At 40.9% G+C, this 16,056-nt stretch overlaps 1 protein-coding gene across 3 annotated transcripts in view; it reads left to right on the forward strand.

The window, feature by feature from the left end:
* The window catches only part of ablim1b (actin binding LIM protein 1b), a 255,966-nt gene that overhangs the window by 96,501 nt on the left and 143,409 nt on the right, over positions 1 to 16,056 (forward strand). For all 3 annotated transcript variants that reach the window (XM_078413455.1, XM_078413457.1, XM_078413456.1), the window contains exon 2: positions 2,778 to 2,912. In XM_078413455.1, the coding sequence (XP_078269581.1) occupies positions 2,778 to 2,912 (135 nt within the window). The remainder of the gene's footprint in view (positions 1 to 2,777; positions 2,913 to 16,056) is intronic.

Here is a 16,056-nt window from a genome sequence, read left to right on the forward strand (position 1 = left end):
TATATCCAATGTTCAGGCATTGCTTAATTCATGAGTGTTAAATATTACATTAATTATCATATTTAAAAACTAGTCCACATATTGATTTGCCCCTTTGCTAACCTGAGGAGTAAAGCATTTAAATTTGGCAGTGCAATTTATTAAGAAGCATTTTGAAAACTGACCAACCACATCTGTTCAAATTTCAGTCTGATTTTCACAAATGGAGAGACTTTCTGTCATGGGCCTCCTCCACTGTCATAGTGAGGCCCAACGCAAATTGGAGGAACAGCACAAAAACACAAAAACAACAACAACATTATTTTTTTTGCTAGAAAAAAATTCTCTTTCATCTCACATGCATTAGAGTTTGTATCAGTCAAACAATATTCCTAAAGCTTTCAGTTATTCAAAGATTTAAAGTGCAGGATAATATGTTCATGATCCAAAATTGATTTATAGTTCAATTAAGTCACATTTAGGTTCAACTGATTGCAATTGTATCAATTGCAAAACTGGGGGCCTTGGCACATCAAATTGGCACCTCCATTAATTTGCCAGATAGATCCCCCATATCAGGTGCTGTTGTCGTTGTGTGACACAAATTTCAGTCCACACCAATGCGAATTGGTGCTCAAAGCTCCATTTCACTCGCTGTGGAAGAACCTCAGAACTCGGAATATGTTGTGCTATCTTCTTGCTTTTCTCAATATTTAACATGAAGATCTATTGATATATTTGTGTGTATTTATACCATGATCCTATTGTACAGGAGAATCCATCTGCTTCTCAGCAAAGTAACACTGCCACAGTTTTGAAGATTCCGTCTACACCAGTAGTATAGATGGTACTTGTAAATAGCATAAATGTGTTGCAAACAAACCACTACCTTTTTGGATGTGCTATGGCCTTGTGAAGATGTTGAGGCACAATTTACTGTTACCGGGCCCCTTCGTGAAAAAGCGTCAAAGTTCCTGGAAAACTGCCAATTCCAAGCTGTTCAGTGTGTGCTGAAATTTAAAGTACTTTTTCTGGAAGGAGCAATTGATGAGATGAAAATGTTTAGGTGGGTGACCATTTTGCAGGTAGATAAGCCTTGAGGTCGTGACAGGTGCACAGAAACTTATAATTGTGTAGACCTCTCCTGTAGTCTCAAATGTGATAGGAGGCCACTCGGCCCATCAAGTCCACTCCGCCATTCAACCATGGCTGATCTATCTCTCCCTCCTAACACCATTCTCCTATAAGGTCATAAGTGCAGGCTTCTCCTGCAGCTTGCATTGCACCAGCTGCCTTGAGGGCAAATAATCTGTGTGTAATTGTGCATGTACATGTTCTTCTCGATTCATCATAATGTCCTTCTCCATTTGTAATATTGTCCTTCCTGATTCATAATAAAGGTAATTTGAGATGGTGCAGCTCATGTCCAGTTCAGAGGAATTAGCAACCTATTACTATCCAGTTTATTCTTTGTTCAGCATAAGTGGAAAGTTAACATCATTGTAAAATTAACTTCCCCTGAATCGAATGAATCTTGATGTGGCTACTAATCGGTTATCTGTGCCTCCGAATAATATATACTGGGTCTAACCTGTTGCTTTGCTCGAAGTGCCTGTTGTTTTCTCTTTACCTTTTCATCTTTTCAATCCAAGCTGCATTGCTGATACATTTCAAAATGCTTCATTAAATATTATCTTTCCATGACTTATTCTGTATTCTTGGTACAGTGTCAGAAGGTAATAGAATTTTGGATCAGATAACTAAGTTACTGGCATGGATCAGTTTCAAGCCAGAGCCAAATGCAGGAAATTTGATGTGTACTTGCTCGATATGTGCAGGGAGCTTTAGGGCTGCTGCCAGCTGCTTCTAGCTATTGCTGACCCGCTTGACATTGGGGAAGATCCTGCTTTCCTTATGTTTCAGACATTGTGTTTCACGTGCAAAAGGCTTTAAAGAAAACTGATATACGACCATCTTCCCCAGACATTCTGGCACTGTTAGACAAACCATAAACATCTCTCCGTTTGATGTCGCATATCAAGAAATAATGCGCAATTGTTTTACGCCAGTGCAGAATTTACAGCATGACTGGCTTTTTGAGATGAGTATTAATGTTCAAATTCTGCTTGGTCCTGGTAATCACTGGCACCTGACAATGGCTTATGAATTCAAGATGCCATAGTGGAATCTTGTGCAAGTTACCTCAATAAATCTTGTAGATTGTGCCCCTGGCACCTGATAATAACCATGAAAGCTGTGGGATTGTTGTAAAAATCTGGCCCTAAATCCCCTTGGGGAAGGGAACCAACGACCATCTGGCCTGGCACATGCCAAGGAATTGGTTCTTCTTACCCGAGGGATAGATGGGATGGGAAATGTCAACCATGCTTGAAAACCTTTTTATTTGTTCCTTAATCTCCATTTATTCTTTTACGTTCCCAAGTTAGATTTAAATTCCAGTCCAATAAATGATAAGATACTTTTGGAAAATCTCATAGTCATTTGCACGTGAGCTAACTTAAATTTGAAAATATATTTTTAAATTAGATCACCTGCAAATGATGTTCCCTGCAATATTTAAGACCCTTTAATGATTTGACAATCTTGTGCAACGCGTCCGTGAAGAGCCAAATACAAAATGATCGACTAAAAATAAATACCATTTGTGCCTGGCAGTAGACACGTGATTTATGTAGACTGCTGCTCTTATCAATTGGGTGCAGGTGGGGCAAATCTGAGTTGAATTTTAAGAATTGTTGAGGCAGGAAGATGATGTTTTGTTTTCTGCTTCTCGACAGTGGCTCACCCTCAGGATCCGCACCAGCCTACAGAAAAGCTAGCCATCCGCTGCTTCAAGTGTGGAGACCCATGTAAAGGACAAGTGCTGCGTGTCCAATCCAGTCACTTCCACCTCAAATGCTTCACCTGTAAAGGTAAGGAGCTTTTATCGATGTTTGTCTCTTTGTATTTTTCCTGTCATCTTTCCTTCTGTCCTAAACCAAGCAGGAGTAGGGTCAAACTAAATGACCTATATTTTGTAGATGGAGCCACCCTTTGAGCACTATTCCGCATGAAACGTCTGAATTACTCCAGCAATTTGTCTCTCTTCTTTCTCCTCTGACTCCTTTTAAGCGCTAGAATTTGACCGCAAGTCCTCTTTTATGAGAGAATGTACAGAATAATTGTTGGTGAATTAAGATGTTCCAGAAAGGTTACATTGTCTCCATTTTCTTCAAGCCTCCAGCAACGAACAAACCATAAGAGGTGATGCTCCTTGAAGTAGTGCTCAATAGTCTGCATAAGGTTGTTTGCTCTAAATTAGATGATCTCTATTGAAAGAGGGTGTTAGGTTAACCATGCATCAAAAATGCCATGAAAATCTTCTTAATGGCACCTAGCAGACAGCTACAAAAGCTTACTGCTCTGCATGGCTATCCCTGGCACAATTTTAACAAATCCATTCCTTTATATTGAATGTGGGCCAAAATAGCATTTTGTTTTCTTGAGGCGGCACCAAAGACTGATGCAGCTGACAAAATTTATACCCTTTATCCTTTTGAAAAACTTTGGTTTTCTCTGGATTTACCCCACCAATGTCTTCTCAAGCTTCTGACTAGCAGATTGTGTGGTGGAGAGGATATCTATTGGTAAATTAAATGAGATAGTGAATTTTCATAATTTGGTTAAGCTTCATGCCTGACATTCTCCTGTTTTGATAACAAAATAACATAATTGAAACCCTTAACTAACACGGGCAGTAAACCCTTCATCCAGGAGTGCAGTAAATAATTGTGATCTGTTTCTGAAGTCAGTGGAATTGAACTGTGCAAGTTGAGCCCACCACCCAGCTGGCTCTGTATGGCATGCTTTAGACTAGGTACCCAGGGCCAGTTTCAATCCGGGCATCGCATCAGTGTTTTACTAGTGGATCCCACGTGAAAATCATTTTTCAATAAAATTGCCCTAATTTAATGAAATGGATTCTGAACTGCCTCATTAACTAAGCAGGACTCCTGCTTGCACATTATAACAACCAGATAGCAATGTGTTTGCCTTATTTCTGCAGACTAATTGTTAGTTTTCTGTCTATTTGAGTCAGTACTTGGTGAATTTTACCTCAGCAACTCGTGATTAGAGGAAAATAAATGTTTGGGAATGTTTGATGTGCATCCAGAGGAGCTCATTGATCATTTCAGAATCTTATTCCAAGAATCTTTTATGAATTCTGGGAATCTTGGATAAAGGAAGAGAAGAAAGGCCAAGAAGAAAATCCGACTTTCCACTCTTTAATACATGATGCCTTTAATGATATTTTGCCCATGATTTTGAGTCCTCTCATATATTCTGTTATGATTTCAAAAATAAATTGAAAGAGATTGCCCAATAACAACTAGAATTGGCAACTGCTAATTCAAAACCAGAAGGCCAAATATCTCAAAAAAAGATATTTGGTGAAAAAATAAATCTGGTGTGCATAGTATAATTTCTTGTTAGTTTGCAGCGAAACAAATTTTAAGGCAACAATTTACCAAAGGATCATAATGGGTGGTTACAGATTTTCTGCTTTAGTAGTTGAGTTATATATTCTACCATTATTGCAAAGAGAAACAACTTAAAAGAATCTTCATGCAAAGTTTCAAGCAATTTGTATCCATGCTTTGCAATTAGATATAGGATCTGTAACCTTGCCTTAATTAAAAGTGACAAAGACTGATGGAAGGCTAGAAATAATATTTTTTTGGCTGGGATACAGCAACTCATTAACCTTCCACCCGCAAAGAGAATCATTTCACTGAAGAGCCTTTGAACTTGGATGTCTGGCTGCTGATGCAGTCAAGTGGAGGATGAATTGTTCAAACGTTGAAAGGGACCTAGAAAAGAAGAATTGGTTATCCGTAGATCAATAAGTATTCTATTACGAGAGCTATGGAAGAATCTCATCAATTCTAGTACATACACGAGACAAAAAATCCATAGGAGAAAGAATAGGCCTTTCAATAGGTCACCTTGAGCCTATTTTTGTCCATCAATTAAAGCATGGCAAACCTTTTCCTTCGTCTCATTCATAAGTTATAGGAGCAGAATTAGGCCATTTAGCCCATCATGTCTACTCTGCCATTCAATCATGGCTTATCTATCTTTCCCTCTTTACCCCATTCTCCTGCCTTTTCCCCATTACCCCTGGCACCCTTACTAATCAGAATCTGTCAATCTCTGTCTTCAAAATATATACATTGACACAGATGACTGTGGAGGCCATGTCAATGAAATCCACAGATTCACCACCCTCTGACTAAAGTAATTCCTCCATCTCCTTTCTAAAGGTACGTCCTTCTATTCTGAGGCTAAGGCTAGTATAGTCGTCTTGGTTCCACTTCCCTAGTGAACACCAGAAAATCATTGCAAGCTGCAATTTATCCCAACTTTTTGCACAGGGAGTTCCACATTTCTTGACTGCACATCAAAAGAAATAGCTTTTTCCATTTCTACCCTGCTGAAACAACTTTATGTAGTTGGGTTGGACAATGGATCTTCTCTGCTGGCGAGGATTGTGCCTGTCATGACTGAACTCCTGTAGCTCACAAAATTATTACCATGAATCGACATAATTTGCTTCATGACAAGAGTTTAATTAAAGTGGAATAGTGAAACTTAACTCGTACTATATTTGTGGGCTCCTATATTTAGTTTACAACAAAGACGCATAATAAATATTTGAAGAAAACATGTTGTCATGCGCTTAATGTTCCAATTTTTAGAATGGGAGATAATGGTGCCATGTGTCTATTTGAATAGTTTGGAAAGAGGCGCTGTGAATGTTATCGAGGCCAACTACAGAGGGTGGCACAGTGGTGTTGTGGTGGAGTTGCTGCCTCACAGCGCCAGTGACCTGGGTTCGATCCTGACTTTGGGTGGTTGTCTGTACAGAGTTTGTTCGTTCTCCCCGTGATCTGCCTGGGTTTTCTCCCCTCTCCGAGTCACAGGGAGAAAGTGTAAACTTCTATTCAGTCAGCAGCCGAGATAAAGACTGTGAGGTAGCAGATCTGCCAGCTGTGTCAATGTGCCTATTAATATGGGTAATAATTCCTAAGTGTAATGGTTAATGTAAAAGTAGCTTGACTTCTGTTTGAGGACGAATCTTTCTCTGGACTGTTATCCATTTCATATGACGTGAGTGGAATACACAGCTGTGAGTTCTACATTTAAGGTGATTTCCTTGTAATATCTCCCTCAAGAGCTGAAGTTGAGGAAAATAGCTATTCCTGACTACTGGCAGGCTTAATGTTTTTAATGTTGCTGCATGCTGTCTGCTGATAAAGCGAAGAGACTGTGTCCCCAAATATCTGAGAAAGAGAATGCAAGGAGTTACATTATCTTGCATCATTCCAGCATATCCACTCCTCATAGCGGTCGGTGCCTTAAATGGCTTGATATTGTGCGGTGCCTTAAATGGCTTGATATTGTGCTCAATCGTGGATATTTATAAATGTTTGAAGTACTCTTTAAAACTTTTTTTTACCCTTTTTTAAAAAAAAAATCAAATTAAGTTCACTGAGCTGACCATTAATATTCTCTCCCTGCAATTCCCACTTTTATGAAATCAACTGATGATATTGATGATACTTTATTGTCATGGTACTTAGCTAGGTGCAGTGAAATTCTTTGTTTATGCATACAAAGCACGCAAAAGATTTGCCTCAAAGGCACTAACAAAGTTACAATGTATTCGTCCCTTCTTCCCCCCCCCCCCTCCACGCCAGGTCCCCCTTAGTTCTCGGTGACGCAGCCCGTCCATCTCGGCCTGAGCCCATCCTTTGTGGCCCATCCCGAGTCTCAACCCCAAGCCTCCAACCTGTCCTCGATGCACCAACCCGACCTGGATACACTGTAATTTTGAAACGTATAAGATTATTAAGGGGTTGGACACGTTAAAGGCAGGAAACATGTTCCCAATGTTGGGGGAGTCCAGAACCAGGGGCCACAGTTTAAGAATAAGGGGTAGGCCATTTAGTACGGAGATGAGGAAAAACGTTTTCAGTCAGAGAGTTGTAAATCTGTGGAATTCTCTGCCTCAGTGGGCAGTGGAGGCCAATTCTCTGAATGCATTCAAGAAAGAACTAGATAGAGCTCTTAAGGATAGCAGAGTCAGGGGGTATGGGGAGAAGGCAGGAACTGATTGAGAATGATCAGCCATGATCACATTGAATGGTGGTGCTGGCTCGAAGGGCCGAATGGCCTATTCCTGCACCTATTGTCTATTGACCTCGACCAAATTTGTCTCATCAAAGATTATTCCCATTCGCAACATACTTTCCTACCTCTCTTTCTATGATCACTTTTTTTGTTTTTCTTACACTGTCTATAACAGATCTGAAATAGCAGTAGCAGCATCTTTTCTTAACACATACATAAATGAGTGAGGCATAACCATGCAATGGGAACTGTTGACCTTGACCTCATCCTGAAAGTCAGCCTTTCTCTATCGCAACTATGTTGAGTAGTGCCAGTGTTCTGCCTGAATGTGTGCCGAAAGTAGTCTCCACAAAGGTTATCTTAATAGTGGCTGAGTGTGTGGGAGCTGTCTGCCAATGTTCACATTGCTGCTATTCTCAATACTGGAACTCTGCCATTCAGCGTTCAAAAAAGTAAGTTCATCAGTTTAGCCCAGTTACTGAATCATGCATCTTATGACAAGAAGTGCAAGTTGTCAAAGGCACCTGGCTTTCTCTCCCCTACACGGTGAGATCCCATGAACATGTGATCTCAATCCTTAAATGATGGGGATGCTGCTGAAGTTAGCAAAGTCCTATCATTATCACAAGGCATTGGAAAAGCTAAGTGATTAAGGTAATATTGATATCTACCAACTGCACCATGGAAGTAGATTTTTAATTTCAGAGATACAATGTGGAAACAGGCCCTTCAGCCTACTGAGTCCATGCTGACCATCAATCACTGACGTTCATGAATAAAAGTCAAAGGTATTCTTTTTTTAATCGGTATTTTACCGTAGAAGATACTGTATTTATACTGTTTTCAGTCTGAAGAAGGTTCTCGACCCGAAAACTCACCCATTCCTTCTCTCCAGAGATGCTGCCTGTCCCACTGAGTTACTCCAGCATTTTGTGTCTACCTACTGTATTTAGCCATTGGGGTACATAATATTTGCCAGCATGTGACTATGAGCATAACAATTCCATGCCTTTGCAGACCAAGCAGGGCAGAAAACTGGGAAGAATTCCCTTGTGGATAATTATTATCCAGTCGATGAGAAAGGAACTCCACAAAGGCTCCAAACCTTTGACCCTGCAGCATTTTATTCTTCCCTTCAGTTTGAATTCCACGTGGAGTTCCAAGGAGGGGATTAGGTCAAGTTATTTACTTGGGGCAATGATTGATCGTTGGACCAGGATAAGATACAAATATAAACAGTGGCAGTGGTCATTTAAGAGGGGATTTGGAATAGTTGGAGCCAAGAACAGGACTTTAACCAAATATCCCATCTAAGGAAGTGCATTGCAAATGGCTCCTTCTGATTTGTTGTATTGATCTCTCTAAAAGCTTCAATCTTTGTTTTGTAGAAATATTTATTTCAACTACTGATGAAACTGAGCAACTTAAACCAGGTGAATGCAGTAACTCCTGCAAAGAATGTGTTCGTGTGATTTATTTAATGTGCTGTAATGCTGTATAACCCAGATATTAATAAAATGGCCAAAGACTACAACTCTAAGAAAGTAGCTATTAATGGTTCCAACCTGAATTACGCGGTATCCAATAATGCAAGGTAGCCAAACTTAATTAACTGCAGCAATTTAGCAGTTCATGTTATCTGCTAAAATCAGGTTTCAAAATGTGACTGTCTAGGTGTAATTCTGCATAGAATGGAATAATTTTCAGTGGATTAAAGCAACTGTGAAGAATGCTTAACTTGACTGGGCATTAATGTCTGCTTTAAAAAAAAAGGTAATCTTGCAGATGGTGGGATACATTAGCCCATAACAAGACAGGTGTATTTGGATACGGTCTGGGTTATGACCTTGAGCCGCACACAGTTTCTCTTACATTGGTTCATCAATTGGCTGTGTAATTAAAAGCAAAGGAAAAATTTGTTGCAGATGTTTTGCTAATTTCAGTTTAACTAAATGCATGTAATTCACACTTTGTTCAATGAATGACACTCCCACTTTATTTTGTACAGTGTGGTAACACACTAATGCAGTAAATAGCTTACACTTCTAAAATAATTCTGAAATTATGTTTGATAAATTTTGAGTGTTGAGTTCCACTGAACTGATGGTGTTCCAGCCTTAAGCCTTTCATTTTATTCAAGTCAAATACTAATAAAATGGTTTGCAGAAACTAACCTTGCATATTTAAATACTAGTGCACTGTGCATACATTCCCAATTTTCTTAAGATTTTGTTCCACTTTTAGAAAGTGCTGTAAATTGAATTGTATGTCTCACGTCATTGCTGCATTAAATCCTATTACATTTCATCCGCCTCGTGACATTCTGAGAATCCCCATTCTCAAATTTTCTTGCTTCCAGGACCATGAATGTGCAGCTGACTCCAACTCTCCTACATTTATCACTATGCTGTTTCTATTTTTGGCACAGTTACCAAATCCTCAAAAGCTGATAAGGAGCTACTGATTCGGAAATAGCTGCTCTTATCCTAAAGACGTGTAGGGCTTTGCAAACAGAGATATTGCAATCACTGAGCAGCTGGCAATTTAATTAACTAGGACATGCAGAGTTCAATAGGGGCACGGGTGCATGTACCGTTGTGTGTGCACGAGGCTTATTTCGGAAGCATGTTTGTACACTCATCTCTCTATCTTCACCTGTACACATTTATTAACGTTTTTGGCAGACTGCTGGTGATGGCAATGTTAAGTTGGGGATGGGCCAGGTCCGGAATGTGGCCAGATAACTTGTTACATGGGAGATAGAAATGGAACCGTGAGGAAATATGGAAATGTCTCTCATGCTGTGTTCATCACTACATGCATATCCCACTTTGGAGCCGTGGTGTCATTATGGATGTCATCAATATATATTGAAGGTTGTGGTTTAAGAAAAGTGATGTTGCACTGTTATGCAGCTGAATTCCTAAGGATGGTCCAAGAAAGCAATGTCATTTTGGAGAATATGATAATTTGGCAGAATAAAATTGCTTTAAAACATTTAATGTGACTTCAAGAGTCAAGTGTGTTTAAGTGTCATATGTACCAACAATGGAACAATGAAATTATTTTTAGTTTGGAGATACAGTGGCCCTTTGGCCCACCAAGTCTGCGCCGACCAGCGGTCCCTATACTCTAGTACTATCCTATACACTAGGGACAATTTACAATTTTTATCAAAGCCAATTAACCTACACCCATTTGGATTATGGGAGGAAACCCAGAGAAAATCCATGTGGTCATGGGGGAAAAAAAAAACAAACTCCGTATAGACAGCACCCGAATTTAGGACCAAACCTGGGTTTCGGGCGTTGCAAGGCAGTAACCCCTCTTGCTCTGCTGTGAGATTTTAAAAGAAAAACACAGAATGTTGGAGTAACTCTGAGTCAGGCTGCTTTTCTGGAGAATATGGATAGGTGGCTTTTCGAGGTTGAGACCTTTCTTCAAGATTTTAAACTTTGTTCTAAAATGCGATTCATAGAAAATTGTTGGCTTTGCATCCATTTCCCGCTCTTGTTGCAACCTTTAATTTCTCTCGCTCATCCCATCCCCAACCTTTCCCAATCCCAATTATGTTGCTGACATTCCGTTCCGTTCTCCTCCGAGCATTTTAACTTGTTTATCACAAACATTCCTAGTTCTGGGGAACGGTCATTCACCTAAATCCATAAGCTCTTTCTCTCTCCGCAGATGCTACCTAATGTACTGAATATTTCTGGCATTTTCTGCTTTTTTTTTTCCCCATTTCCAGCGTATGCTGTATTTTTTTGTTGGTTTCTATTAAATCTTTTGATGCATGTGATGGATATTTTGACACAGGCGGTGAATTTTATCCGAGCTATAGTCAATAACTGCTGCTCTTGTCTACATTTTCAATGGGTCAGGGTTACATTAGAATTTAAGATTGTATTTTTTTGAGATTTAATCATTGTGCACATTATTTTAATTTGTTAATTGAGTGATGTGCATGAAATCTGAGTTACTGTAGTGGCTATTTGTGCTTCAATAACCTGCTTGGCAGTAAGCTGTTCAGTCAATGTTTAGTGGATACATTTTGAATATGATTCACTTTTTATAACCCGAATATCAGAATTGGCTTTTGCAGAAACTTGTTGCAGCTACTATTTTTTTATCACGTTAGTAAATGCAAAACCTAATTTAAATCTAGAAACAAAGAACTGCAGATGCTGGTTTGTACCAAAGATAGACACAAAGTGCTGGAGTAACACTGTGGGTCAGGCAGCGTCTCTGGAGAAAAAGGATAGGTGACGTTTCGGATCAGGAGCCTCAAGAAGGTCTCCGAGTCAAAACGTCAACTATCCTGTTTCTCCGGAGATGCTGTCTGACCCATTGAGTTACTCCAGCACTTTGTGTCTATCCAACTTTAAATCTGTTGAACTAAGAAGCAGAAAGTGACAGGAAAGCACACTGCCTCGGGGGTAAATAAGTCACTCAAAGCCTTTGAATGTACAAAGCTCTGCCCTTGTGTTAAACTTCAATCTCTGTTTTGTTTTACACATCCCTAAGTTGGTGAATGTGGGCAAGACCAGCATTGATTACGTCTCCGTGATCGCTCTTGACCAGACTGGTTTGCTCGGCTATTCCAGAGGGCAGCCAACGATGATTATGTTGCTGTGCCCACGGAGTCCCTTGCAAACCGGATGGATTTTCTTTGCAATCATTCAGGGTCACAAATAGTATTTTGACTTTTAATTCTTGATTATTTAAATATCTGAAGTTAAATTCACCATCTGACATGGTGGGATTTGAACTCTTGTCTCTGGTTCATTAGAGCTCTGGAATGAAAATCTATTAATCTAAAAGCCATGCTATTCTATCTGCATCTTTGAAGGTCATGGTTTTAAACTGCAAACAGTTTGAGAGCAGTTTCTCATTTCAGCTACAATGGGATGTTTTTAGCAACAGGATGACTGGAACAGAATTCTTGTTCTCGAACTGCAGAATATGAATTATAAAAGGCTCTATGGCGCATTTTCTGTCTACTAATTTCATTTACATTCTACTAATTCAGAACTAATCAGCTGTGGAGTCGAGAATCCTTAGAGGAATATCAGTGCGGTCTGATATTTTGAGCCAACCAATGAATTATATTTAATTGTCCTGAAAAAAATTATTTCAGGAAACCCGGCAACTTCTGAAATATCTTTTGCCTGAAGTGATGTACTTTAACTTCAAATATTTTTGGAAGGCAATTACAGCATTCTAATTTTAACAAATCAGGTGTTGTCTAATTTCTGCTTGCTACTACTTTTCTGCTAAATTTAGAAAACAGAGAAAAATATATGTCACTGGGATTAACCAAACTAAGGTGGACAATCTTCCATAACCAAACCTTTTCTGCATAGAAATGCCACAGTTTAGTTTAGAGATACAGTGTGGAAATGATCCCCACACATTACCACTACCCTACACACACCGGGAACAATTTACATTTATACCAAGCCAATTAACCTAAAACCTGTACATCTTTGGAGTGTGGGAGGAAACTGAAGATCTCGGAGAAAGCCCACACGGTCACAGGGAGAACGTATAAACTCCGTACAGGCATCACCCGTGGTTGGGATCAAACCCGGATCTCCGGTGCTGCAAGTGCTGTAAGGTAGCAACTCTACCACTGCGCCACCGTGCCGCCCTGTGGTGGTCCATGCAATGTGGGCAAATCATTTGGTTCCACCATAGCTACCAGTCAATTATTTAGAGATACAGGGAGCCATAGATGCTGGAATCGTGAGCAAAATACAAAATGCTGGAGTAACTCAGTGGGTCAGGCAACATATCTGGCGGGAATGGACAGACATTGTTTCATTGGGCACTTAACTTGATTTTCCTGCAAATTTCAGAGAACATTAGTCAAGATCAGGCCCCTTCAGCACACAATGAACCTGATGCCAAGACCATCACTTATCTACCTGCATATAACCCATATCTCTCCATGCCCTGCATATCCATATGCCCGTTCAAAAGATTTTTAGATGCTGTTAATGTATCTGTTTCAACCATTCCCTGCAGAGTCTTCCAAGTATTCACTGCCGTCTGTTTAAAAAAAAAAATACACTCTCCTCACATCTTTAATTTTTGCCCCTCTCACTTTCAAGCTATGCCACCTAGTATTTGATTTTTTTTCCATCGTGTGAAAATATTCGGATTGTTTCAGTTTAGTTTATTGTCACGTGTACCGGTACAGTGGAAAGCTTTTGTTGTGTGTTAACCAGACATCGGAAAGACAATACATGATTACATGTCTACCCTATCTTTGCCTCTGATAACTTTATATACTTCTATCAAGTCTCCCCACAACATCCTGCATTCCAGAGAAAGCAATCCAAACTCTCATTGCAGTTAATACCCCCTAGTCCTGGCATCATTCAGGTAAAAGGATTTTTCAAATATGATACTTGGTCATCTTGGGCAGACAGTTTTCCCAAGTGGGGAGGGGGAGAGGTTAACAAATCTCCTCTTGGACAGTCGAGTAGACTTCTTGGTGACCGTGTGGGAGTGACATTTTACATGAACAGTTCAAGAGCTTCTGCAAATGCACCGGTGCCTAGTGAGCCTGAACACTGTCCTGAACAGCTTCCACCGAGTGGTGTGACAGTGAAGCCCTTGACCTGGTGGCATTTTCTCCCTCTTGCTAGCTGTCTTCTTCTTGTTACGTTTGAGGCAGCAGAAATTATGTAACACCCTCCAGGCGCTGTAGCCAGTGCAATGTGCTGTTGTCAAGGGCCGTGAGGTCTACCCCTCCACCAGGGGGACGGAGGACAGTGCAGTCGAAAATGACGTGCTGCGCTGTTTGCTGGTCTGCTCCACACACGCAGGCTGCTAATGGACACAACCCCCAACGATGCATGTTGGCATTGAACCAGCCGACCCCTGTGCGGAGCCGGTTCAGGGCGACCCACTCTTTGCGGGGCATGTCTGAACCGGGTGGGGCTGTGGTGTTCGGTGCGACAGTGAATTGAGGAGGTCGCGATGTCTGTTTCCAGCTGGTTCTCCACGCTCCTAGTAAGTTGAAACTGGAGCCACAGAGGGTCGCTGCATGACGGGAGAAAGGGTGATGAGATGACAGGCGTTGAGGTCCCAGTTGCTGTGAATCCTGGGCGAGGTGGTGCAAAGGATGTTTGGCGTCCGATGGGGCCTTGCACACCAGCCTATGAGTGAAGAACTCTTTGTGAAGCTTGGCGGGTGCGATACCTGCGAGCACCGTGGGAGTAGGGCGTAGGCAGCCGGTGATGATCCGCATGGTGTCGTTGAGGGTGGTGTCTAGCTTGCTGGAATGAGCGCTGCGGCACCATGCTGGGGCGGGGTACTCAGCGGCGCTGTACACGAGTGCAAGAGCACTGGTTCGAAGAGTAGATGTCCTGGCGCCCCATAATGATCCGGCCAAGCAACGCAGGAGGTTGTTCCATGCCGAGACTTTAGCACGGAGAGCTTCAAGGTGTTGCTTGTAGGTCAGCTGCTGATCTAGTTTCACCCCTAGGTAGCTGTTTATTGTTGGCTTGTTGCTTGGCAGTAAGCTTGATAGTTCCTGAGGGTGAGTGTGAGGTGATTAGAGTGGTCACCCTGAACCAATTTAATTCATTTTTCCATTTTGAATTCCTCAATAACCTAAAGTGCAAGAATATTTGTGTTCAATATTCTCAACACCCCAGAGCTTCCACAACTCTCTGGGGTGGAGAGGTGCAAAGATTTGCAGTAACCTGGGAAAGGAAATGTCTCCTTCTCAGTCAGAAGGGCTGAAGCCATATCCTGGTTCTGTGGCCGACTCTCCCAGTTCCAGATTTCCCCAGGTAAATGAAGAGGCTTCTTGGCATCCCGTGCAAGTGACAGAACACACTGCTTATGCTATAGCTAACATTTAAATTAAACAACATGTTAAAACCCACTGTAGACTTCCCTGCTTCTTGTATATGAGCTCCACTCTGTATTAAATATCTAGATATCTTACCCTGGTGTAAAACCTGTACAGTCTGAAAAAGGTTCCTGACCCAAAACGTCACCTATCCTTTTCTTCCAGAAATGTTGCCTGACCAGTTGAGTTACTCCAACACTTTGTGTCTATCTTTGGTATAAACCAGCATCTGCCGTTCTTTGTTTCCTCATATATTTGCATATTGAGGAATAACTGCACCTATTTTTGGAAAAAAGCTGGATTTAAAAATGTAAACACAAGGTGCCGCTTGCAAAAGAAACTGTTCCAGAGTATCTTGCTGATATGGCACCAGCGCAAAGCAGCTTAACGTGAGCCCACATACATTTGGTTTTAATATGTTGTGTAATTTAAACGTTAGCAACAGAATAAGCAGTGTGTTCTGTCACTTCTGCTGTTGCCTATGGAAGTGGAAGTGATAATGACCTAACGTGCAAATGTTACATTTTTAACTTCCCACACATCCGCTTATAGAAGAGCAGAAATATTGACTTGCACAGGTTTTGTTTTGTCTTGGTTTGAAGATTGGATTGATGCCTTGTGCCAGCTGCTGACTCAGCATGGAACCGTCATTGCCTTTACAAATATCTGGTTGATCCATCTGTACTGAAACCCGTACCATGTGGGAAATATGTTCATTTGTTTGTTTAACTGTCCTATTCATGCACTAATCCCATGCTTACTGACCTACATTTGCTCTCAATTAAGTAACATGGTAGTTTTTAAATTCCTTTCTTGTTTTCAAATTCCTCTGTGGCTTCCTCCCTTTGCCATTGGCGGCCTTGCAATCTGTTGACGTTTTTTCACACTACACCTCCAAAGTGTGGCCTTTTGACCACTTTCATTTAAATTGTTCCACTATTATCTGCCCTACTTTGAGCTGCCAAGTGCCCAGGTTCTGTAGCTGCCTCTGAGGCACTTTCCTCTCCAATTCCTTT

This window comes from Rhinoraja longicauda, chromosome 16, assembly GCF_053455715.1.
Source record: "Rhinoraja longicauda isolate Sanriku21f chromosome 16, sRhiLon1.1, whole genome shotgun sequence".
Lineage (NCBI taxonomy): Eukaryota > Metazoa > Chordata > Chondrichthyes > Rajiformes > Arhynchobatidae > Rhinoraja > Rhinoraja longicauda.